Source organism: Loxodonta africana, chromosome 6, assembly GCF_030014295.1.
Source record: "Loxodonta africana isolate mLoxAfr1 chromosome 6, mLoxAfr1.hap2, whole genome shotgun sequence".
Classification (NCBI taxonomy): domain Eukaryota; kingdom Metazoa; phylum Chordata; class Mammalia; order Proboscidea; family Elephantidae; genus Loxodonta; species Loxodonta africana.
The window spans coordinates 43,356,123-43,383,452 of record NC_087347.1 but is presented as its reverse complement, the minus strand read 5'-3'; the positions used below and the strand labels follow the sequence as shown (position 1 = coordinate 43,383,452).

General features: G+C 40.3%; 1 protein-coding gene across 1 annotated transcript in view; it reads left to right on the top strand.

The window, feature by feature from the left end:
• FAM117B (family with sequence similarity 117 member B) overlaps positions 1-27,330 on the top strand; it is a 94,497-nt gene that overhangs the window by 44,403 nt on the left and 22,764 nt on the right. Inside the window, exons 4-6 of the mRNA XM_064286797.1 lie at positions 925-1,038; positions 25,354-25,497; positions 26,824-27,049. Of these exons, the coding sequence (XP_064142867.1) occupies positions 925-1,038; positions 25,354-25,497; positions 26,824-27,049 (484 nt within the window). The remainder of the gene's footprint in view (positions 1-924; positions 1,039-25,353; positions 25,498-26,823; positions 27,050-27,330) is intronic.

Here is a 27,330-nt window from a genome sequence, read left to right as displayed (position 1 = left end):
TTCCAAGGAAGTGGGTGTGGAAATTAGATATTTGTTGGCTAGTTCCTTGAAGGTGTGGGCAGCGATGATTTGCCTAGTCATTGATTTTTCTTTTTAACTTGATAACTAGCAACAGAAAAAGTTATTGTGTTAATTTGATAAAGATTTGAATAGGGAAATGTACACATTATACGTTTGTCTTTTTTGTTATGGGAGTCCTTACCTATTTACATATAAAGTATCAGATGTGTAAAATTGTAGCAATAACAGCAAATTCACATGTAATATTTCCATATATGTTAGTATTTCTGTAATTCAGTAACCCAGTATAACCAAGTAGGTTATGGCTCTGTGCTTTGAGTGACTACTATTTTTCTATGCCTATAATTATGACATATTTGTATTTTACATGTAATGTAGAAATAAAACAAAAATCCAGTCAAGGACTAATAAATGGTATATTTATTGAAATTGCATTTGTTTTATCTGTGAATAAATTTCATGGCTTGAATTGATGCTTAAATGCTATTTAATTTTTGAAGCTGTTGAAGATTAGCTTTTTAATTTAAAAATCTAAATAAAAGTTCATTCTCATTGTAAGGGCAATGAGGTAATCATTATCATTTTTAATTTTTTGTGAAAGCTGTACTGTAACTTATTTTAAGTGCTAAAAACTTCATTTGTTTAGTACTTGGGAAGCTTGAAGGCTTAGAACAATATTGGAACAAAATTCTTTTTCTCTTTAAAAACAAAGATAAATACATATATATACACACATGCACGTATATAATATAAATTTTTAATCATTAAGATTTTGTGATATGATCTAAGACTGAAAGTGTGTGTTTACTAAGGCTGAGGTTTACCGATTATTTTGAAATGAGGATGTGTTTTTAATGTAGTATGGAAAATATTCTGGTGTACTTGTTATTTTTCCCTTTTCAGATCGCAAAATTACGTCAACAGTTGCAGAGAAGTAAACACAGCAGTCGGCATCATCGAGATAAAGAAAGACAGTCTCCATTCCATGGCAACCATGCAGCTATTAACCAGTGTCAGGTAGGAGCATAGATGCTATGAAATGTAGACAAGGGGTTTGTTGTTCCTGTGATGGTGATATATTATTTCATAGGTAACTGTTTAGGACAAAAATGTTCAAAAATATATTTGAAACAGAGATTAAATATTAAATCACAGCCTTTGTAAAAACAAACAGTATTACATGGACAAAATGATGTTTTCTTTTAGTGACCTGAGATATGACTTTTAGGAGACATAGCTAAATGCGTATCTTGATTTACCACATTTTTATCTTTATCGGTTCAGTATATCGGAGGCAGAATAATATGGAGATGATAAGCATTGGCTATGGAACCAGACCCTTGGCAAGTAACTTATCCTTTCTAAGTCTCAGTTTCCTCATCTGAAGATTGGGGATAATAATACCTGTCTTCTGAAGTCTTTTGGTAGGAAAAAGCCTTTAGCTGCTATGAGCTGTATTTGATAGCTCATCCAGGGAGCACTTCTCTTTAACTGAATTGAAATTGGCTAGGGTCACTTGGCAAGGCCACCAGTTGTCTATCAGCTTACTGTAATGTGGTAGGTTGCATGTTGCGATAATGCTGGAAGCAATGCCACTGGTATTTCAGATACCAGCAGAATCACCATGGTTTCACCAGATCTTCCAAACTAAGTTAAGCCTAGGAGGAAAGGCCTGGTGATATACTTCTAAAAATTAGCCAGTGAAAACCCTATGGATCACAGAATATTATCCAAGACTTTGACTTGCTTACTTTGGACATGTCATCAAGAGGGACAGATCACTGGAGAAGGACATCATGTTGGTAAAGTGGAGGGTCAGTGAAGGCAAGGGAAACCCACGGTAAGGTGGATTGACATGATGACTGCAACAGTGGACTCAAACACACCAACTGTCATGAAGATGGTACGGGAATGGGCAAGTTTTGTTCTGTTATACATGGGATCTCCATAAGTTGGAGCTGACTTGATGGCAACTGTAACAGCCTTGGCAAGGAGAGAACAAGTTCATTTCAGGTCCCACGAATGGGGGAGCTTGAATTCAGTTTTCTATCTCAACAATTTTTTTATCTCAATAATAAGATGGTAGCCCCTGGGAAGTGGAGGGAAACTATAGGAGACCTAGTTCTTTAACTTCTAAGTTTTTTTTGTAGGACTGGAGTTACCAAACTATGGCCTGCAGGCCCAGTCTGGCCTACCTCCTGTTTTTGTAAGTAATGTTTTATTGAAACACAACCGCACTCATTTATGTATTATCTGTGGCTCCTTTTGTGCTACAACAGTACAGTTGAGTAGTTGCAACGGAGACTGTGTTGCAAAGCCAAAAATATTTACGATTTGCCCATTTACAGAAAAATTTTGCCAGTTGCCTTTATAGGATGACAGCTTCTGATGATTGGCAACTATATGTGAATTGTTTTAAAAAGAGGATGGGGTATAGGTATGTACTTTTTCAAACTGTTTTTGTTCTAAAATATTGATTAAAAAAAAAACCCCATTGCCGTCGAGTCAATTCTGACTCATAGCAACCCTATATTGATGATACATGGGTCAAATTTGACCTATAAATATTGATACATGGGTCAAATTTGACCTATAAACTTATACTTTGGTTGTAGTTTCCAGTAGCTTTCTTTCATATATATTTTAATTAAAAAAAATATGAATATACACTAATATACTTAAAAACCTAGACAAATTGGATTTAGTTCTGGAGAACTAGAAAATTGACAAAAAAGAAAGAAAAATTTGAATAGATTAATAACTATTGAACTTGGGATATTAATTAAACACCAAACCTTTTCTCCCCCAACAGGTTGTAGACCCATATGCTTTTACTGTTGAATTGCCAACCTTCCCCTCTCTCATTCATCTGTAAATAATTTGTATTTCTAAGAGATAAGCCTTTTTTTCTTCCTCCCTTTTCCACACTCCATATTTTTACTTCAAGTAGAACAGGTGTTAGGATATCCTTACTGAGTTAAGTGGTGGAATTTAGAAATTTGTGAAGTCATTTTTCAAATTTGCATTAAAATTGGCAATTTTAAGGGGCAGGAAAACTGGACAAATGGACATGTAGAACCCAGAGTGGAAAGGGAAAGGGGGAAGAGTGCTGACACATTGCAAAGACTGCAACCAATGTCACAAAACATTTCGTGTATAAATTTCTGAATGAGAAATTAATTTGTGCTGTTAACTTTCACCTAAAATGCAATAAAATAAAATTAATAAAAAGACACCATTAAGAGACTAAAAAGGCAAGTACTCAAAAAAAAAAGGGCAATTTTAAAGTAGTATAAAAAAAACCCAAGGCGGGGCCAAGATGGCGGACTAGGTGGACGCTACCGCGGATCCCTCTTGCAACAAAGACTCGGAAAAACAAGTGAATCGATCACATACATAACAATGTACGAACTCTGAACAACAAACACAGATTTAGAGATGGAGAACGAACAAATACGGGGAGACAGCGATTGTTTTCAGAGCCAGAAGCCAGCGTACCAGGCAGGTGACCTTCGGAGCCCGATTTGGGGCAGAGCCCAGGGGGGCAGACGGCACAGACAAGGGGCCCAGCCCTAGCCCCCGAACTCATCCCGGGAGGGAGCCCAGCCGGTTGGCGTGGGTGGAGTGGCAGTGCAGCCGGTGGGAGAAGTCCCCGGGAGGCAGTGACTGGTCTTGGAGCGGGGAGAGCAGCCTCCCAGCCGGGGAACCGTCCCGCCAGGAGTTTGGCGGGGAGTGGGCGTGGCACGATCGCGGGGACCAGCTACATTTCCCCGAATTGACCCCGGGGGGGGCCCAGTCGTTCGTGCCGGCAGGCCCACACACTTTGCGCCAGTGGCGCGGCACGGCGCACCAGAGGGAGAAGTCCCTGGGAGGAAGTGACTGGTCTTGGAGTGGGGAGAGCAGCGTCCCAGCCGGAGAGCTGTCCCGCCGGGATTTTGGCGGGCGTGGGCGGGGTGTGAGCGCGGGGACCAACTACATTCCTCTGAATTGTCCCCGGGGGGGGGGCCAGCCGTTCGTGTGGGAGGCGCCCACCTAGTTCGCGCGAACGGCGCAGCACGCCGGAGGGAGAAGTCCCCGGGAGGAAGTGACTGGTCTTCGAGCGGGGAGAGCAGCGTCCCAGATGGGGAGCCGTCCCGCCGGGATTTTGGCGGGCGCGGGCGGGGCGTGAGCGCGGGGATCAGCTACATTTCCCTGAATTGACCCCGGGAGGGTCGCAACCGGTGCGCGCAGGCCCAGCCGGTTCGTGCGGGCGGTGGGGCGGAGCAGCCAGTGGAAGAAGTCCCCAGGAGGCAGTGGCTGGTCTTGGAATGGGGAGAGCGGCGCCCCAGCCGGGACGCGCAGCCGTGACTCAGGCGTGGGGACCTGCTCCGCTCTCCTAAGCTGACCCCGGGGGGGGGCCCCACCCCACCCGGTTCGCGGGAGCGGCGTGCGACACGGCTGGAGGGACGGGGAGTCCCCGGGAGGCAGCGACTGATTTTGGAGACGGGAGTGCACCGTCCCAGTAGGGGAGACTTAACCTTCGGGGTGGGACTGACAGCGGAGGATCTGACCGTGACACCAGCGGGCCAGAACCCCCGGGGGGCAATCTCCACACAGCCAGTACATATAGGCGATGCGCCCTGCGGAAATCTCAGATATAAGAGTCATTCCAAGTAAGACAAACAACTCTGGCTATATTCTGAGGTGCTACACTCCTAGCTCTCTGATCCCTCCCCCACCCTCCCCAGGCGGCTCCATTAACATCCGAATAGCGTGAGCCAGAGAGAGAACTCTGATAGGGATCTGACTGCATTTTTTTTTAGCGGATTTTCTGGAAAAATTAGGTTCCCAGTGATGGCTCGGAGACAGCAGTCCATATCAAACCACATAAAGAAGCAGACCATGACCGCTTCTCCAACCCCCCAAACAAAAGAATCAAAATCTTTCCCAAATGAAGATACAATCCTGGAATTATCAGATACAGAATATAAAAAACTAATTTACAGAATGCTTCAAGACATCACAAATGAAATTAGGCTAACTGCAGAAAAAGCCAAGGAACACACTGATAAAACTGTTGAAGAACTCAAAAAGATTATTCAAGAACATAGTGGAAAAATTAATAAGTTGAAAGAATCCATAGAGAGACAGCATGTAGAAATCCAAAACATTAACAATAAAATTACAGAATTAGACAATGCAATAGGAAGTCAGAGGAGCAGACTCGAGCAATTAGAATGTAGACTGGGACATCTGGAGGACCAGGGAATCAACACCAACGTAGCTGAGAAAAAAATCAGATAAAAGAATTAAAAAAATGAAGAAACCCTAAGAATCATGTGGAACTCTATCAAGAAGGATAACTTGCGAATGATTGGAGTCCCAGAACACGGAGGGGGGACAGAAAACACAGAGAAAATAGTTGAAGAACTCCTGACACAAAACTTCCCTGACATCATGAAAGACGAAAGGATATCTATCCAAGATGCTCATCAAACCCCATTTAAGATTGATCCAAAAAGAAAAACACCAAGACATATCATCATCAAACTTGCCAAAACCAAAGATAAAGAGAAAAATTTAAAAGCAGACAGGGAGAAAAGAAAGATTTCCTTCAAGGGAGAATCAATAAGAATAAGTTCAGACTACTCAGCAGAAACCATGCAGGCAAGAAGGGAATGGGCCGACGTATATAGAGCACTGAAGGAGAAAAACTGCCAACCAAGGATCATATATCCAGCAAAACTCTCTCTGAAATATGAAGGAGAAATTAAGATATTTACAGATAAACACAAGTTTAGAGAATTTGCAAAAACCAAACCAAGGCTACAAGAAATGCTAAAGGAGATTGTTTGGTCAGATGACCAATAATATCAGATACCAGCACAATACAAGGTCACAAAACAGAACGTCCTGATATCAACTCAAATAGGGAAAGCACAAAAACAAACAACTTAAGATTAATTCTAAAAAATAAATAAATAAACAAAATAATACACATAACAGGGAATCATGGAAATCAATAGATAAAAGATCACAATAATCAAAAAGAGGGACTAAATATAGGAGGCATTGAACTGCCAGATGGAGAGTGATACAAGGCGATATAGAACGATACAAGTTAGGTTTTTTACTTAGAAAAATAGGGGTAAATAATAAGGTAACCACAAAAAGGAATATCAACTCCATAACTCAAGAAAAAAGTCAAGAAAAACGTAACGACTCAACTAACATAAAGTTAAACATTATGAAAATGAGGATCTCACAATCTACTAAGAAAAACGTCTCAGCACAAAAAAGTATGTGGAAAAATGAAATGGCCAACAACACACATGAAAAGGCATCAAAGTGACAGCACTAAAAACTTATTTATCTATAATTACACTGAATGTAAATGGACTAAATGCACCAATAAAGAGACAGAGAGTCACGGACTGGATAAAGAAACACAATCCATCTATATGCTGCCTACAAGAGACACACCTTAGAGACACAAACAAACTAAAACTCAAAGGATGGAAAAAAATATATCAAGCAAATAATAAGCAAAAAAGAAGAGGAGTAGCAATATTAATTTCTGACAAAATAGACTTTAGACTTAAATCTACCACAAAGGATAAAAAAGGGCACTATATAATGATAAAAGGGACAATTGATCAGGAAGACATAACCATATTAAATATTTATGCACCCAATGACAGGGCTGCAAGATACATAAATCAAATTTTAACAGAACTGAAAAGTGAGATAGACACCTCCACATTTATAGTAGGAGACTTCAACACACCACTTTCGGAGAAGGACAGGACATCCAGTAAGAAGCTCAATAAAGACATGGAAGACCTACTTACAACAATCAACCAACTTGACCTTATTGACTTATACAGAACTCTCCACCCAACTGCTGCAAAATATACTTTTTTTTCTAGCGCACATGGAACATTCTCTAGAATAGACCACATATTAGGTCATGAAACAAATCTTTGCAGAGTCCGAAACATCGAAATATTACAAAGCATCTTCTCAGACCACAAGGCATTGAAACTAGAAGTCAATAACAGAAAAACTAGGGAAAAGAAATCAAATACTTGGAAAATGAACAATACCCTCCTGAAAAAAGACTGGGTTATAGAAGACATCAAGGAGGGAATAAGGAAATTCTTAGAAAGCAACGAGAATGAAAATACTTCCTATCAAAACCTCTGGGACACAGCAAAAGCAGTGCTCAGAGGCCAATTTATATCGATAAATACACACATACAAAAAGAAGAAAGAGCCAAAATCAGAGAACTTTCCCTACAACTTGAACAAATAGAAAGTGAGCAACAAAAGAACCCATCAGGCACCAGAAGAAAACAAATACTAAAAATTAGAGCTGAACTAAATGAATTAGAGAACAGAAAAACAATTGAAAGAATTAACAAAGCCAAAAGCTGGTTCTTTGAAAAAATTAACAAAATTGATAAACCATTGGCTAGACTGACTAAAGAAAAACAGGAAAGGAAACAAATAACCCGAATAAGAAACGAGAAGGACCACATCACAACAGAACCAAATGAAATCAAAAGAATCATTTCAGATTACTATGAAAAATTGTACTCTAACAAATTTGAAAACCTAGAAGAAATGGATAAATTCTTGGAAAAACACTACCTACCTAAACTAACACATTCAGAAGTAGAACAACTAAATAGACCCATAACAAAAAAAGAGATTGAAACGGTAATCAAAAAACTTCCAACAAAAAAAGCCCTGGCCCGGACGGCTTCACTGCAGAGTTCTACCAAACCTTCAGAGAAGACTTAACACCGCTACTACTGAAGGTATTTCAAAGCATAGAAAAAGACGGAATACTACCCAACTCATTCTATGAAGCTACCATCTCCCTGATACCAAAACCAGATAAAGACATCACAAAAAAAGAAAATTATAGACCTATATCCCTCAGGAACATAGATGCAAAAGTCCTCAACAAAATTCTAGCCAATAGAATCCAACAACACATCAAAAAAATAATTCACCCTGATCAAGTGGGATTTATACCAGGTATGCAAGGCTGGTTTAATATCAGAAAAACCATTAATGTAATCCATCACGTAAATAAAACAAAAGATAAAAACCACATGATCTTATCAATAGATGCAGAAAAGGCATTTGACAAAGTTCAACACCCATTTATGATAAAAACTCTAACCAAAATAGGAATTGAAGGAAAATTCCTCAACATAATAAAGGGCATATATGCAAAGCCAACGGCCAATATCACTCTAAATGGAGAGAACCTGAAAGCATTTCCCTTGAGAACGGGAACCAGACAAGGATGCCCTTTATCACCGCCCTTATTCAACATCGTACTTGAAGTCCTAGCCAGGGCAATTAGGCTAGACAAAGAAATAAAGGGTATCCAGATTGGTAAGGAGGAAGTAAAGCTATCACTATTTGCAGATGACATGACCGTATACATGGAAAACCCGAAGGAATCCTCCAGAAAACTACTGAAACTAATAGAAGAGTTTGGAAGAGTCTCAGGATATGAAATAAACATACAAAAATCACTTGGATTCCTCTACATCAACAAAAAGAACACCGAAGAGGAAACAACCAAATCAATACCATTCACAGTAGCCCCCAAGAAGATAAAATACTTAGGAATAAATCTTACCAAGGATTTAAAAGACCTATACAAAGAAAACTATAAAACTCTGCTACAAGAAATTCAAAAGGACATACTTAAGTGGAAAAACATACCCTGCTCATGGATAGGAAGACTTAACATAGTAAAAATGTCTATTCTACCAAAAGCCATTTATACATATAACGCACTTCCAATCCAAATACCAATGTCGTACTTTAAGGGGATAGAGAAACAAATCACTAATTTCATATGGAAGGGAAAGAACCCCCGGATAAGCAAAACATTACTGAAAAAGAAGAAGAAAGTGGGAGGCCTCACCCTACCTGATTTCAGAACCTATTATATAGCTACAGTAGTCAAAACAGCCTGGTACTGGTACAACAACAGGCACATAGACCAATGGAACAGAATTGAGAATCCAGATAGAAATCCATCCACGTATGAGCAGCTGATATTTGACAAAGGACCAGTGTCAGTCAATTGGGGAAATAATAGTCTTTTTAACAAATGGTGCTGGCATACCTGGATATCCATTTGCAAAAGAATGAAACAGGACCCATACCTCACACCATGCACAAAAACTAACTCCAAGTGGATCAAAGACCTAAACATAAAGACTAAAACGATAAAAATCATGGAAGAAAAGATAGGATCTACCCTAGGAGCCCTAATACAGGGCATAAACAGAATACAGAACATTACCAAAAATGATGAAGAGAAACCAGATAACTGGGAGCTCCTAAAAATCAAACATCTATGCTCATGTAAAGACTTCACCAAAAGAGTAAAAAGACCACCCACAGACTGGGAAAGAATATTCAGCTATGACATCTCAGACCAGCGTCTGATCTCTAAAATCTACATGATTCTGTCAAAACTCAACCACAAAAAGACAAACAACCCAATCAAGAAGTGGGCAAAGGATATGAACACACATTTCACTAAAGAAGATATTCAGGCAGCCAACAGATACATGAGAAAATGCTCTCAATCATTAGCCATTAGAGAAATGCAAATTAAAACTACAATGAGATTCCATCTCACACCAACTAGACTGGCATTAATCCAAAAAACACACAATAATAAATGTTGGAGAGGCTGCGGAGAGATTGGAACTCTCATACACTGCTGGTGGGATTGTAAAATGGTACAACCACTTTGGAAATCCATCTGGCGTTATCTTAAACAGTTAGAAATAGAACTACCATACAACCCAGAAATCCCACTCCTCGGAATATACCCTAAAGATACAAGAGCCTTCACACAAACAGATATATGCACACCCATGTTTATTGCAGCTCTGTTTACAATAGCAAAAAGCTGGAAGCAACCAAGATGTCCATCAACGGACGAATGGGTAAATAAATTATGGTATATTCACACAATGGAATACTACGCATCGATAAAGAACAGTGACGAATCTCTGAAACATTTCATAACATGGAGGAATCTGGAAGGCATTATGCTGAGCGAAATGAGTCAGTTGCAAAAGGACAAATATTGTATAAGACCACTACTATAAGATCTTGAGAAATAGAAAAAACGGAGAAGAACACATACTTATGTGGTTACAAAGGGGGGAGGGAGGGAGGGAGGGAGAGGGTTTTTATTGATCAATCAGTAGATAAGAACTGCTTTGGGTAAAGGGAAAGACAACACTCAAAACAAGGAAGGTCAGCCTAATTGGACTGGATTAAAAGTAAAGAGGTTTCCGGGATAAAATGAAAGCTTCAAAGGTCAGCGGAGCAGGGGCTGGGGTCTGGGGAACTTGGTTTGAGGGGACTTCTAAGTCAATGGGCAAAACAATTCTATTATGAAAACAGTCTGCATCCCACTTTGAATTGTGGCGCCTGGGGTCCTAAATGCCAACAAGCGGCCATCTAAAATACATTAATTGGTCTCAGCCCACCTGGAGCAAAGGCAAAGGAAGAACACCAAGGTCACACCACAACTAAGAACCCAAGAGACAGAAAGGGCCACATGAACCAGAGACCTACATTATCCTGAGACCAGAAGAACTAGTTGGTGCCCGGCCACAATCGATGTCTGACCTGTCAGGGAGCACAACAGACAACTCCTGAGGGAGCAGGAGACCAATGGGATACAGACCCCAAATTCTCAATAAAAGACCACACCTAATGGTATGATTGCGACTAGAGGAATCCCAGAGACAATGCTCCCCAGAACTTCTGATGGCACAGGACAGGAACCATCCCCGAAGACATATCATCAGGCATGAAAAGGACTGGTCAGTGGGGGGAAGAGAGATGCTGATGAAGAGTGAGCTAATTAAATCAGGTAGACAGGGGAGAGTGTGTAGGCAACTCTTGACTGGAGGGGGGATGGGAAGATAGAGAGAGAGGGGAAGATGGCAAAATTGGCACGAAACGAGAGACTGTAAGGGCTGACTCAATAGGGGGAGAGCAAGTGGGAGAAGGGAGTAAGATGTATGTAAACCTACATGTGACAGACTGATTGGAATGGTAAATGTTCACTTGAAGCTTAAAAAAAAAAAAAAAGAACACCGAAGAGGAAATAACCAAATGAATACCATTCACACAAGCCCCCAAGAAGATAAAATACTTAGGAATAAATCTTACCAAGGATGTAAAAGACCTATACAAAGAAAACTACAAAGCTCTACTACAAGAAATTCAAAAGGACATACTTAAGTGGAAAAACATACCCTGCTCATGGATAGGAAGACTTAACATAGTAAAAATGTCTATTCTACCAAAAGCCATCTATACATATAACGCACTTCCGATCCAAATTCCAATGTCATATTTTAAGGGGATAGAGAAACAAATCACCAATTTCATATGGAAGGGAAAGAACTCCCGGATAAGCAAAGCATTACTGAAAAAGAAGAAGAAAGTGGGAGGCCTCACTCTACCTGATTTCAGAACCTATTATGCAGCCACAGTAGTCAAAACAGCCTGGTACTGGTACAACAACAGGCACATAGACCAATGGAACAGAATTGAGAACCCAGATATAAATCCATCCATGTATGAGCAGCTGATATTTGACAAAGGCCCAGTGTCAGTTAATTGGGGAAAAGATAGTCTTTTTAACAAATGGTGCTGGCATACCTGGATATCCATTTGCAAAAGAATGAAACAGGACCCATACCTCACACCATGCACAAAAACTAACTCCAAGTGGATCAAAGACCTAAACATAAAGACTAAAACGATAAAGATCATGGAAGAAAAAATAGAGACAACCCTAGGAGCCCTAATACAGGGCAGAAACAGAATACAAAACATTACCAAAAACGATGAAGAGTAACCACATAACTGGGAGCTCCTAAAAATGAAACACCTATGCTCATGTAAAGACTTCACCAAAAGAGTAAAAAGACCACCTACAGACTGGGAAAGAATATTCAGCTATGACATCTCAGACCAGCGTCTGATCTCTAAAATCTACATGATTCTGTCAAAACTCAACCACAAAAAGACAAACAACCCAATCAAGAAGTGGGCAAAGGATATGAACACACATTTCACTAAAGAAGATATTCAGGCAGCCAACAGATACATGAGAAAATGCTCTCAATCATTAGCCATTAGAGAAATGCAAATTAAAACTACAATGAGATTCCATCTCACACCAACTAGACTGGCATTAATCCAAAAAACACACAATAATAAATGTTGGAGAGGCTGCGGAGAGATTGGAACTCTCATACACTGCTGGTGGGAATGTAAAATGGTACAACCACTTTGGAAATCCATCTGGCATTATCTTAAACAGTTAGAAATAGAACTACCATACAACCCAGAAATCCCACTCCTCGGAATATACCCTAAAGATACAAGAGCCTTCACACAAACAGATATATGCACACCCATGTTTATTGCAGCTCTGTTTACAATAGCAAAAAGCTGGAAGCAACCAAGGTGCCCGTCAACGGATGAATGGGTAAATAAATTGTGGTATATTCACACAATGGAATACTACGCATCGATAAAGAACAGTGACGAATCTCTGAAACATTTCATAACATGGAGGAATCTGGAAGGCATTATGCTGAGCGAAATTAGTCAGAGGCAAAAGGACAAATATTGTATAAGACCACTATTATAAGATCTTGAGAAATAGAAAAAACTGAGAAGAACACATACTTTTGTGGTTACAAAGGGGGGAGGGAGGGAGGGAGAGGGTTTTTATTGATCAATCAGTAGATAAGAACTGCTTTGGGTGAAGGGAAAGACAACACTCAATACAAGGAAGGTCAGCCCAATTGGACTGGACTAAAAGCAAAGAAGTTTCTGGGATAAAATGAATGCTTCAAAGGTCATCGGACCAGGGGCTGGGGTCTGGGGAACATGGTTTGAGGGGACTTCTAAGTCAATTGGCAAAATAATTCTATCATGAAAACATTCTGCATCCCACTTTGAAATGTGGCGTCTGGGGTCCTAAATGCTAACAAGCGGCCATCTAAAATACATCAATTGGTCTCAACCCACCTGGAGCAAAGGAAAATGAAGAACACCAAGGTCACACAGCAACTAAGAACCCAAGAGACATAAAGGGCCACATGAACCCGAGACCTACATCATCCTGAGACCAGAAGAACTAGTTGGTGCCCGGCCACAATCGATGACTGCCCTGTCAGGGAGCACAACAGAGAACTCCTGAGGGAGCAGGGGATCAGTGGGATACAGACCCCAAATTCTCATAAAAAGACTATACTTAATGGTCTGACTGCGACTAGAGGAATCCCGGCGGCAGTGCTCCCCAAACCTTCTGTTGGCACAGGACAGGAACCATCCCCGAAGACAACTCATCAGACATGAAAGGGACTGGTCAGTGGAGGGGAGAGAGATGCTGATGAAGCGTGAGGTAATTAAATCAGGTGGACACTGGAGAGTGTGTTGGCAACTCTTGACTGAAGGGGGGATGGGAAGATAGAGAGAGAGGGAAGACGGCAAAATTGGCACGAAACGAGAGACTGAAAGGGCTGACTCAACAGGGGGAGAGCAAGTGGGAGAAGGGAGTAAGATGTATGTAAACTTACGTGTGACAGACTGATTGGAATTGTAAATGTTCACTTGAAGCTTAGTAAAAGTTAATTAAAAAAAAAACCCATTGCTGTTGAGTTAATTCTGACTCATAGCGACCCTCCAGGACACAGTAGAACTGCCCCACAGGGTTTCCAAGGAGCCCCTGGTGCATTCAAACTGCTGACTTTTTGGTTAGCAGCTGTAGCACTTAACCACTACGCTACTAGTATAAAAAAAAAAAAAGTATCCCAAATTCCCTTTTTTCCCGTGCAAGTTGAGTTTGCTTAATAAAGACTGTTGGAGCTTTCATGAAATCCGTGTTTGCTTAATTCTAGAGAATCATTTTGCAGAGAAAATAAGGACTAGTAAATAGAGCAACTGGGAAAATAAGTTCATGTAGCTTGAGTTTTGTACACTTGACACACCAAATATCTTGACTGCTTAACTTGTTTTGTTGAATGTTAATAACGAACCACAGACCAGGCATATATACATCATGATAGCTGTGAAAGTGGTATTCGTGTTCCACCCATTGTTGCATTCTGTGTGTACTTTTGATCCATCTATACGGTGTTTATTAAATATCTCCCCCATGTCTGTTACTATAATACTCATGCAGTGGTAAATGAAGTATTGGGGCTTTCCGCCATCAAGTCTCATTGGATAGATGTAAGTAACCGGTTAATGATAATACAGTGCAATAGATGCATTGGCAGGGAGAGTTCAGAGTGCTTTAGAAGGAGTATTTATCCCTGGCCTGGGGATGGAAGCATCTAGAAAGCCTTCTCATAGGATTTTTCTATTTCGTCATCTGGACCGGGGATACTATAGTTGTAGTGGTCTAGGGGAGGGAGGGTTTGGAAGAAAAGAGACAGTAAGGTAGAGTTGGAAAAAACTTAACTTTCTCGTGAGGAATGAGAGACATTGTACTTTAAAAAATGAAAATTGATACTTTGCACTGCAAACACTGCTACTCTTGGACATGCTTGCTGTTCTTGAGTTTTTAAAGATTTTTCCATTTAGAAATCAAAAGAATAGGTACTTCTACTGTGACCTTTATTACAGAGTATAGCTGTAGCTTAGAATAGCTGGATACTAGGTAAGAGTTCAGTGATAGCTGGAGGATAGAAATAAAGTGATGGTGACAGGACAAGAGGAATCAAGGACATGTGGAGACCTCAAATCAAAAACCCTTAAGATGATGATGTTGTTGTTAGGTACCATTGAGCTGGTTCTAACTCATAGTGAACCTGTGTACAAGACAATGAAACACTCCCTGCTCCTGTGCCATCCTCACAGTCATTGCCGTTCAAGCCCATTGTTGCAGCCACTGTGTCAGTCTGTCTCATTGAGGGTCTTCTTTTTCGCTGACCCTCTGCTTTACCAAGCATGATGTCCTTCTCCAGGGACTGGTCCCTCCTGATGACATGTCTAGAGTACCTGAGACGAAGTCTTGCCATCTTTGCTTCTAAGGAGCATTCTGGCTGTATTTCTTCCGAGACAGATTTGTTCGTTTTTCTGGCAGTCAAGGTATATTTAGTACTCTTCGCCAACACCATAATTCAAAGGCATCAATTCTTCTTTAGTCGTCCTTATTCATTGTCCAGCTTTTGCATGCATATAAGGAGGTTGAAAATACCATGGCTTGGGTCAGGTGCACCTTAGTCCTCAAAGTAACATCTTTGCTTTTTAACACCTTCCTGACTCTGTTATGTATGACCACAGTCTTATTCCCACATTTTGAAGTAGACACTTAAGTTATAATGGAGATTGACCTTGGGAGATTCGGTGTTGGCCAAACCCCTTGGTGTCCTTTTTTGGCTAATTCTCAGTTATTAATTTTATCTTTATTTTTAAACTCGTGTGTCTATGTGTATGTGTATGGAATATAGAAAGAGAGAATGTAAATGGAAAGTAAAGCCTTAAAAGGGTAGCTACCTAATTAAAAACCTAATTGACTGCAATTTACTGAAGCATTTTGCTTTGAGGAGAATCAAAAGCTAAGAAACCAGGAAGTGTTGTTCTTTATGTTTCCAAAGGGCAGATCTTATGAGAGAGCGACTTTTACCTCAGTACACACAAGGAGAACTTTTCTACTTTCAGAGCTGTCTAAAGATGTGCCCTCAGTAAATCTAGTAACCCACTTAAATTTGTATATATGTTTTTATATTTAGAAATACAAATTTTATTCTAGAAACCTGTGTAGATATAGGAAAAAATGAAGTTTTTATATAAAAGTGTGTAAGTATATATATATAAAAAATATATATATATATATATTTTGGAAACCCTGGTGCCATAGTGGTTAAGAGCTATGGCTGCTAACCAAAAGGTCGGTAGTTCGAATCTACCAGGCGCCCCTTGGAAACCCCACGGGGCAGTTCTACTCTGTCCTGTAGGGTCACTATGAGTTGGATTTGACTCGACAGCAATGGGTTATATATATTTTTAATCTCTTAAATTCCTTAAGAGCCCTTGAAATGAAGGATAAAAGTTTAAGTACAATCATTTTTTGCTATTTTTTAGAATGTAGTTTATGTTAGGAGTGAAATTAAAGGCTTATTCTTCTGTTTCTGAAACAATAATATGTTTAGTGAAGAAAATCTTTTCCCAAGCAGCTTGGGTGGATTGTTTTTCTTCTGATCCTGTAACTGTTTACTAGTTAAATTAATTATAGTTGAACCTTTGCTTCATTTATTTAAAATGGTGTGTTGGTCTTAGAACAATGGCTCCCTTCCTTCCTTCCTTCCTTCCTTCCTTCCTTCCTTCCTTCCTTCCTTCCTTCCTTCCTTCCTTCCTTCCTTCCTTCCTTCCTTCCTTCCTTCCTTCCTTCCTTCCTTCCTCCCTCCCTCCCTCCCTCCCTCCCTCCCTCCCTCCCTCCCTCCCTCCCTTTACTTCTTTTCAGGATACTGAACAATTGATAAATACTTGCTGCTTTGTATATCTGAGAAAAACTTATTAAATGTGTAGGGTGTGACTTTTTTAGCAACCTTGAAAGACACTAAAAGGCATCAGCAAACCAGAAGTACAGAGTTAGTTATTACTCTGGCAGGTCCTGTGTTTGTGCATTTCTCATTATAAAGTCAGAAAACTTAAGCTGTCTGCACTTAAGCAAGCTTACTAACAGATTTTGATGGTTCTAAAATCCAAGATTAACAATTTCCAAAAACCTTGACAGATTGTTTCTTTCTTATGGTTTCCTATAACGTAGCAGCTATAAAGCAAATGCATAGCTGGAACTAGCGTGAAAATGGCATCTAATGCAAGCTGTTATATATGTTGTTTTCTGACAGTTATAAGAGGAAATTAAATTTAGAACTGAATACCTTTTCACTCAGTAAAAAAAAAAAGATTGTAGTATATGTGTTAATAACTCCTGAGATCTTTCTTAGTTTTCACCTAAGTTCCCCATCACCTCATTATTTCCTGACACAAGAAGAATTCAGGCACAGGCTGTATGGCTGCATGACAGAAATGTTCCAATACGCTCACCCGCTACAGACTAGGGAGCCGGAAGTTTCTTTTAACCCCCTAGCTTTTTTAGCCTGGATCAGTTCCCTGTCACCTCATTATTTCCTTCTCTATTTCTGTTTCTATCTTAAGAAAGATTTCTTTTCTTCCTTGACCCATCAAGGACCAAAAGGTGGTCTTAGCTTCTTCACTGTCCCACCATCTTATCCCTGAAGCAAGTATATATCAAATTTGAGAGTTTTAAAAGACTTTGTGAGGGAGCTCTGGTGGCACAGTGGTTAAAGCCTTTGGCTGTGAACCAAAAGGTCGGCAGTGTGGACCCACCATTGGCTCCTAGTGAGAAAGATGTGGCAGTCTGCTTCTGTAAAGATTTACAGGTTTGGAAATCCTGTTGGCCAGTTTACTCTGTCCTCTAGGGTCACTATGAGTTGGAATCAACTCAATGGCAGTGGATTTGCTTTTTGAGATTTAAAAGAGCAGATTAAGCAAGCAGCCAGTAAGCACAGTTGGGAGGAACTAGATGCTATGCCACGTGAGATCTCCAGGGAACCAAGAAGTAGAAGCTGAAAAGAGACAAGGACATTCCCCTAGAGCCAATAGAGAGAGAAAGTCTTCTCTAGAGCCGGTGCCCTGAATTTAGACTTCTGGCCTCCTAACTGTGAGAAAATAAACTTCTGTTTGTTAAGACCACCCACTTGTGGTATTTCTGATACAACAGCACTAGATAACTAAGATATGTGCTGTAGACAGTTTCAGTGATGCTCTTGAGCATTATTTCACTGAAGTTAAAAATAGCAAAGTGAGCACCTGGAAGTTAGGATTGGGGTGGAGGATGCAAGTTATTAGGAGAAGAATGGTATGGAACATTAGACTTTGGAGTTTGCCTTCCTCTTCTGGTCCCATCCTGATATCACCAGTCTGCCACAGGATGAGCCAGTGCTAGGTTGCTGATGGGGTTTGTGGGAAGCAGGGAAGTTACTGGCTTTGCAGCATTAAGGTAGAGATTTAAAGGAAGGAAATCTAAAGTTAAGCACTTAATTTGTATTAAAACGAACACTTTAGAAATAAAGATCAGATCCGATATGGTACTCATATATGTTTTGAATACTGTTTTTGAATATCTGCCTCTCATGGGTATTTGTGTTCTGAAACTTTTCAGGGTGAGTTGCATACATCATAGGCTTTTACCCCTAAATACATTAAGCATTTATTCCAGAGGGATAGTCTTGTACATAGCCACAGTAAGTTATCAACTTCAAGAAATTTAGCATTCATGTATGGGTCTATTGTTTGTATTCCATAGGGAATTAGTTTTTATTAACCACTTAATTTGTGTCAGTACTGGATCAGGAAGTTTATAAATATTATCTCATATAATACAACTTTTTACTTATTTTTAAAAAAAATTTATTGTCAAATACAAAAGTTCGCCATTTTAACCATTTTAACATGTACAATTCAGTGACATTAATTACACTCACCATGTTGAGCTACCATCACCACTATCCATTTCCAAAAGTTTTCATCACCTCAGACAGAAACTCAGTGGCCCTTCAGCAATAACTCTTGATTCCATTCTCCTCCCTTTCCGCCTCCAGGCAGGCCCTGGTAACCACTAATAAACTTTGGTCTGTATGCATTTGCCTATTCTAGATACTCCATATAAGTGGGATCATACAATATTTGCCCTTTTGTGCCTACTTATTTCACTCAGCATTTTTTCAAGCTTCATTCATGTCATAGCATTGTATGAGAATTTCATTTCACTTTACAGCTGAATAATATTCCATATGAATATACCACATTGTTTATCCATTCATCTATTGATGGACACTTGAGCTGTTTCCACTTTTTGGCTTTTGTGAATAGTGGTACAGTGAACATTGGTGTGCTAGTATCTGTTTGAGCTCTTACTTTCAAGTCTTTGGGGGAATATACCTAGGAGTGGAATTGCTGAGTCATATGGTAATTCTATGTTTTACTTTTCAGGGAACTACCAAGCTGATTTCCATAGGGTTGCATCATTTTACATTCCCACCAGCAGTGCACGAAGGTTCCAATGTCTCCACATCCTTGTGAACACTTGTTTCCGTTTTTCTGATAATAGCCATTCTAGTTAGTGTGAAGTCATATCTCATTGTGGTCTCACAACTTTTTAAAGTACAATTTTCCTCATTTTATAGGTAAGGAAGCTCTCAGGGTTAAATAGTTTGCCATGTTCACAAAGTGGTAGAGATTCCGTCTAGGGTCTTACACAGAATGGCCAGCCTTGACGAGCAAAGATGTGTGTGTTCTAGGCTCTGTGGTAGGCAGTGGCAGTAGAAGATAAGACATAGTTTCTTTCCTCAGGCTCTTTGTAGAAAAACTAATCCAAAAGAAAAAAATATCACCTATAACTCCACTGCCCTGGTGTAGCTATTCCTGATGTTTTAGGGAATAATCTTTTCTTTAATCTGTATGAAATGTAAATATATGTTTGTGTTGTCATATGTATTATTGGCTTTTGTTTCTCTCTGTCTTCAACATTGCACTGGGTCCTAGTGCTTCTTCTATGAAATGATTGATTTTTATTGTTTTAAAAATGTAGGTAATACAACATTTGTCAGTTCAACATTTTTCATGTATACCGTTCAGTGAGATCAATTACATCAGTTGTGTTGTGCAACCATCACCAACATCCTTTGTCAAATTTTCCATCACCATAAACAAAAACTCAGTGCTTTCTAGATAGTGATTTCCCCCATGACCTCATCCCTCCATTCCCTGTTAACCACAGTTAAACTCTGATTTCTATGTCTTATTCTAGGTACCTCATATTAGTGAGATCATACAATATATGTCCTTTTGTGATTGACTTATTTCACTCAACATAATGCTTTCAAGGTTTATCCATGTTGTGGCATGTGTCAGGACTTCATTTCTCTTTATTGATGAGTAATCGCCCATTGTATGTATAGGCCACATTTTGCTTATCCATTCCTCTGTTGATGGATGTTTGAGTTGTTTCCACCTTTCGGCTGTTTTGAATAGTGCTGCAATGAACAGTGGTACATATATATCTTCGCATTGCTGTTTTCAAGTCTCTTGGTGTGAAGGTTAAGGTTGTGTGTTAACTTGGCTAGGCTGTGATTCTCAGTGGTTTGGCAGATATTATGTAATCATTCTCCATTTTGTGATCTGATGTGAGCAGCCAATCATTTGAAAGGGGAGTTTCCTTAGGGGCGTAGCCTGCATGTAATATATATAAATGTTCTGGCAAACCTCACCCTCTTTGGATCCTGTATCCAATTCATTGTCCTCTGACCTTTGGTTCTTGAGACACGAGCCAGCAGCCTGCCATCTGACTGCTAATTTTGGGTTTGTCAGCCCCTGCTACCATATGAGTCAAGAGAAGCCTCCAGCCTGATGTCTAACCTACAGATTTGGGACTTGCCAGCCTCCACAACTGCATGAGCCATTTCCTAAGACATTTGGTACTAAGAAGGGAGGGTGCTGCTCTAACAGGTACCTAAATTGTGGAAGTGGTTTTAGAATTGGGTAATGGGTAGAAGCTGGAAGAGTTTTAAGGTGCTTAATAGTAAAAGCCCAGATTGCCATGAAGAGACTGTTGGTAGAATTATGGACGTCAAATGCAGTTCTGGTGAGGGCTCAGAAGGAAGTGAGGAGAGCCATAGAGAAAGTCTCTATCGACTTAGAGAATACATATGGCACCAGCAACAGGATGTTGCTAGAAACGTGGATATTAAATGTGCTTCTAAAGAGGCTCTAAAAGAAAATGGTGAACATGTGATTGGACAACAGAGGTGATGCTTTTTATGCAGTGGCAAAGAACTTGTCTGGATTATGTTCAAATGTTCAGTAGAAGGTGGAACCTGTAAGTGATGAACTTGGATATCTGGCTAAGGAGGTGTCTAAGCAAGGTCTTAAAGGGGCCATGTGGTTTCTCCTTGCTGCTTATAATGAAATGTGAGAGAAAAAAGGTGGACTTAAAAATGAACTGTGCAAAAGGAAAACAGCTTAAAGATTTGGACAATTCTGTTGTACAAACTAAGGACATGTGTTCTAGAAGAGATGAAGCCTGTGACTGATGGATCTAACCAGCTGCCACAAGGGAAAACCCAGCAGCTTATATACTAAAGGGGGCAGAGAGAATGAAAGGGGAGAATGCGGTCTGCCTCTTGGAATTCTAAGAGCAGGAAATAGGACAAAGGAGCTACATCTGTTGTCCTCCAAGAAATGAAAAGAACCATCCTTGGAGCAGCTCGGAGATCAGCTGAACTGTTGGAAGGATCATGGGAAGCAGGGTTTTCCCAGTTTCAAAGGGTGGGGCTGCAGTCTCCTGGATTTCAAAGGGTAGGGCCCCAGCCTCATAAATTTCAAAGAGTAGGATCTTTGCCAACTCGGTTCTGGAGTGTGGGGCTGCTGTTAAGGTGTTCCAGGAGGATAGGGCCACTGCCCAAAGCTGAGGGGGTGGGGCTGCCATGCCCAAGGGACAGAATGGGGTTTCCATGGCCAAGGGGGTGGCATTGCCACTCAGATGGACTAGGAGAATGGGTCCTCCCAAAGCCGAGGGGGCAGGGGTGCCATCCCAGAGCACATGGAAGGTGGAGCTGAAGCCCAGGGCAGAGGGGGCTTCCACCCAGAATCCAGAGAGCATAGCCAACACCCAGAGTATGGAGGGTGGGGCTGTTGCCCAGATGGTCCCAAAGAACAGAGGATTATTTTCAAGCCTTAAGAACTAATGTAAAAATTTCTGTTGGGTTTTGGACTTGCTGGGTGCCTGTTATCCCAGTTTCTCCTCTTGTAATGTCTACCTTGTGCCTGTTCCTCCATTGTACTTGGGAAACAGATAAGTTGTAGTTTCACAGTTCACAGATGAAAAGAAATTTTGCCCTAGGATGAAATACTCCTAAAGTCTCACCCATATTTGATTTAGATGATTCAGAAGATGAAATTTTGGACTTGGAGTGGATTTGAGACTTTTGGGGTGATATGATGGAGTGAATGTGTTTTACATGTGGGAAGGACATAAATTTCTGGGGACCAAGGGGTGAAATGTTACGGATTGAATTGTGTTCCCCTTTGCTGTGATAGATAACTTTTACATGGGCTTTCTCTCCATGGTTTTGTAACTCCAATCAAATGAGGTGCTTGTGGACCACCAAGGGGATTGGATAGCTTGCTAATAATGTAAATAAGGTGAATGGCACCCTTGGAGGGGGAGGGACCATGCAAATAAGGCATTTTAAACTCTAATGAGGAGATTGGTCAGTTTTGCCATCCTGCTAGGGTGGAAGGGAGACTCTCAACACCACCAAGAAAGAAGAGCCAGGAGCAGATTGCATCCTTCGGGTCCAGGAAATAAGAAAGCTGAGTGCCTTTGGGTAGGAGACTTGCTGGTGGAGTAGTAGGGTGCATCCAGGTACTAGACGGAGCTAGGTTTGCAGACCCACGGAGCTGGAACTGAATGCCTTCGGGCCGAGGCTTACTGGCAGAGTAGGGTTCCTCTGGGTACTTATTGGCAGAGCTGAAAGAGCTTTGTAACACTTGCCCGAGCAGGGCAGAGGCCAGGCCGAGGGCCAAGGGCCAAAAAGAGGCGTGCCTGTGGGCACTGCTGAGAAGAGACTGTCTGATTAAAGAATTATATTGTGAGCATTCCTGAAACTGAATCATAACCTATTACTTCCCTAATAAGCCCCATAACTCTAAGTATGGTCTGTGATTTTTGTGTGGCCATTGTAACAAATCATCAAACCTGGTAGAGAAGTAGAGATTACTGTGGGAGGGACAATTGCTGTCAGAATTGGTAGAAAGTTTGGAGGGAGGAGGTGTGCCTGACTTCTGCCTCATAGGAATCAGTCCTGGGCTGTTGATTTTTATTCTCCTTTCCCCTTGTGGAAAACCTTGGTAGTGTAGTAGTTATGAGCTATAGCTGCTAACCAAAAGGTCGGCAGTTCAAATCCACCAAGCGCTCCTTGGAAACTCTGTGGGGCAGTTCTGCTTTGTCCTATAGATCACTGTGAGTTGGAATCGACTTGACGGCAACGGGTTTGGTTGTGGTTTTTATCCCTTGTGAAGTTAGACAAGGAGCTCCGAAGCCCCTGGCGTGCCATTTTTACACCTCCAAAAATGTAAATCCTTATCTCTGCACCTGTGGTTATAATCTCATTTGGGAATGGGTTGTCTTTTTATGCTAATGAAGCAGGGTTAGTACAGGGTTTATCTTGAGTCAGCCTTTTCTGAGATATAAAAGAGATTAAACAAGTGAGTGAGCTAGAAGAGACGAGGGAAGAGACATGCCAAACCACAGGAAGATTGCCCAGGAGCAAAAGCTCAGAAAAGACAAGGACCTTCAGAGCTGACAGAGAAAGCCTTCACCTAGATCTGGCACCCTGAATTTAGACTTCTGGTCTCCTAAATTGCAAGAACATAAATTTCTGTTTCTTAAAACCATCCACTTGTGGTATTTCTGGTATAGCAGCAGTAGATAACTGTCATGGATTGAATTGTATCCCCCCAAAATATCTGTCAACTGGGCTACGCCGTGATTCCCAGCATTGTGTGATTGTCCACCATTTTGTCATCTGATGTGATTTTCCTATGTGTTGTAAATCTACCTCTATGATATTAACGAGGCATGATTAGAGGTAGCTACATTAATAAGACAGGACTCAATCTACAACATTAGGTTGTGTCTTTAAGTCAGTCTCTTTTGAGATGTAAAAAAGAAAAGTGAGCAGAGAGACGGAAACCTCATAGCAGTGCCAGGAGCACAGCATGTTCTTTGGACCTGGGGTTCCTGGGTGGAGAAGCTCCTAGACCAGGGGAAGATTGATGACAAAGACCTTTCTCCAGAGCTGACAGAGATAGCCTTCCCTGGAGCTGGTGCCCTGAATTTGAACTACTAGCCTCCTAAACTGTGAGAAAACACATTTCTCTTTGTTAAAGCCATCCACTTGTGGTATTTCTGTTATAGCAACACTAGATAACTAAGACAATATGGGTTAGGCAGCGTGCCAGATGTCCTTTCATTTCTTTCTAACAACTTCTACTTGAGGTAAGTTGTATTGCTCCCATATTCCGTATGAGAAAACTGAGACTCGAGTGCCCAACCATAACTGAGCAGTGAAGAAGCACGGCCTCAGCACTCCAGATTGAAGCTTCCCCTTGCCTCATATTTCTCATCGACTTGTGTTTTCACAGAATTTTGTTATATTATGCTTAATTTTTTTTTTTTTATTATAAATGTGAACAGCAGTAAAAGCAGAAATGCAGGTTTAACACGAGGTTCTGTATTAGAGGACAAGGTTATTGCTCCTACCCATTGAATGAAAGTAATGATGTTTGACTAGAGGTTCTGCTAGTTTTCTCTCCTTGTCCCGCTTCCCCAGAAAGAGAGCTGTTTCAAAGAAACCTCCCCAAACGAGGGAAGGGTTAGTCATATCTTTTCCAGACAACAGGAAAATACACAAGATAATCTTCCTGCACACTATTGTTATGAATTTTGGCAGATGTATCTTTAATGTTTGTTTCATGTTCTATTTTGAGCATCTTATCAGGAAACCAAGTATTATTCAGATATATAATCAGTCATTCGTTTTCAAAAGTGCTATTGTACCAGAGAAAAGATTTTAAATTAAGGGGAAAAAAAAGTCATAGGGTTTGGAAAAAGAAGGAAAATGAATTGTATCACTTCCTTTCCTAAACAGAACTTAATTAAAGCCATTACAATGAAAGTATGAACAATTAACTTTCACATGGAAGTTATTTTCATTTCTGCAGTCTTGTTGCTATATGTATATATACTTTGGAAGTAATTTTTCCCAAGCAAAATATTTTTCTTTTTTATAACTTTTTTTGTTTCTTTCCTGGAATAGAGATAATTGTGGCCCTGGGGACTTCTAAGTTATGTTCTGAAATCTTAACCAGTTATGATCATAAAATAATTTTTGTGATTGACATTCTTTTAGTATTTTCCTTTGTCCTTACTCCCTTTCCAGTCCCTCACAGAGGTGAATAAACTTTTGAAATTCTACTCTGATCATTGGGATTTTGGCTTTAAATTATATTTTGTATGTACTGTGGAGCAAACTTTGTAACTCACACTTTTTGTGAAGCCTTTAAACTTTGACTTATTTGTGAGTTACTCATGTCAACTGGAAGTATACTTCAATCTAGAGAGAAAAAGGTAACGTTCAACCTTTCTTCTCCCCTCATCTCTTTTTTTTTAAGGCTCCTGTTCCAAAGAGTGCACTTATTCCAGTCATTCCCATCACCAAATCAACAGGCTCCCGGTTCCGGAATAGTGTGGAAGGACTAAATCAGGAGATTGAAATAATAATTAAAGAGACTGGGGAAAAGGAAGAGCAACTTATAGTAAGTATTTTTGTATCTTAAAATAAGTTTTACCCATGAACTCTTGTAACTATTAAAATATTCACAGTTTTGTTTTCCATATTTACTTAGGCTTCTTCTCGTTGAGAGGGAATGAAAATTTATCTCTTTTGAAAAACTTTGACATTGGCAAGTGAATGAAAAGTTTTCATTTCTTTTCACCTCATAGAGGCAACTGCTCTGACTTAAATTTGAATTCTTAAACAGAAATTTTATGTTTGTATGTATTTAAAAATCACTAGACAGGTGATGATATACTTCTCATTTGCTGTAACTTCACATAATACAAGTTCAGCTTACTAATTTTTGGGTGAGTGGGGGTTACATGATTCTACATGTTTATTGTTTGTCAGATACTCTGGTTGGCATGGTAGGCTATGTTACCATCATGAAGGGCAGTTAGAAACCATCTTCTGCTTACCCTTTCTACCAACTAGACTGCACGTAAGAATGGTTCATATGTAAGCCACAGTGAGAAAAATTCCTGTTTAGATTTTAAAACCATGTCACAGAGTATATTTATCTAAGCCTCCATTCTTTAATAAAAGAGGACTTGAATTTGAAGTCATATTTCATGATGACTGTAATCCTCCTCTCTTAAAATAAAAGGTTGATTTAGCTTAGAGAAAATATAGGTCCCCACATCTCTTCTTCCCAAACTACATAGTAGGGAAACTTTCCCTGATGTAATGAAGGTGAATGAACCAAGAGTCTACAGAGAACTCGGTTCCTCTGCTAAATGAGACACACATTACATGCGTGTCTCCTTGATTTCCTCCTCTGTAATTAGCATTGCTGTGATTAACCTTTCCTTCATTTAGGAAGGCTTCTTTGAAAAACTCTTCTGGGGAAGTAGACAGGAAGAAAAAGTATCAAGGGCCTGTCATTAAGTATCACTAGTTCACACAATGGAAACTTTTCCCCTAATGTGGAACCTAGCATCACACCTAGATTTCTCTGCTTTCACATGGCCTTCCTCTATAATTTTAAAAATAACATTAAGTACATGATAAATAATTCAGTCAGTTCATTCGTTCAACAGACATTGGCCACCTCCTACACGCTAGGTCTTGAGAAGACAGTGTCCTACCCCAGGCTGCTCAGCGTCCAGTGGGGGTGTCAAAATAGACAAGAATGTCACTAATGGAGCAGCACAAAAGCTCTTCTCTCGATCGCCTGATAAGTAAGAGGGGACTTAGGATTCGTGAGTCCCTGAGACTACAGGGAAAGGTTGACATTGGGTGCACTTCTGGGTGAATTTCGAAATCAATGATAAATATACATATATTTTTTAAACTCTTTTAACAGCCACAGGATATTCCCGATGGCCATCGTGCACCTCCCCCACTTGCGCAGAGAAGTAGCAGCACACGCAGCATCGACACGCAGACACCTGGTGGAGCAGACAGGGGGAGCAACAACAGCAGCCGCTCTCAGTCTGTGTCCCCCACGTCATTCCTCACCATCTCCAACGAAGGTAGCGAGGAGAGTCCTTGTTCAGCTGATGACCTGCTTGTTGATCCTAGGGATAAAGGTACAATGCTGGAGGAATTCGTGGCTAGATGACGGTGAATACTACCCATTTTATCATTCTTCCTAGTCATTTTCTTGCAGAACACATACACTTGAGGCTACTAAAGTATTTGCTTTGCGATGTGTCGAAAACATAGATTTAAAAAATTGGAGCCCAAAACAGTAGGTTTTATTGTGATGATCAGGCAATGGTCTGGTTGAGTAGTTTATGGACTTTTTTTTTAGCACTTGTTAATACAAGTTCTTTATAGTGAAAGAAATATTCTTTTTGGTATAAATAAG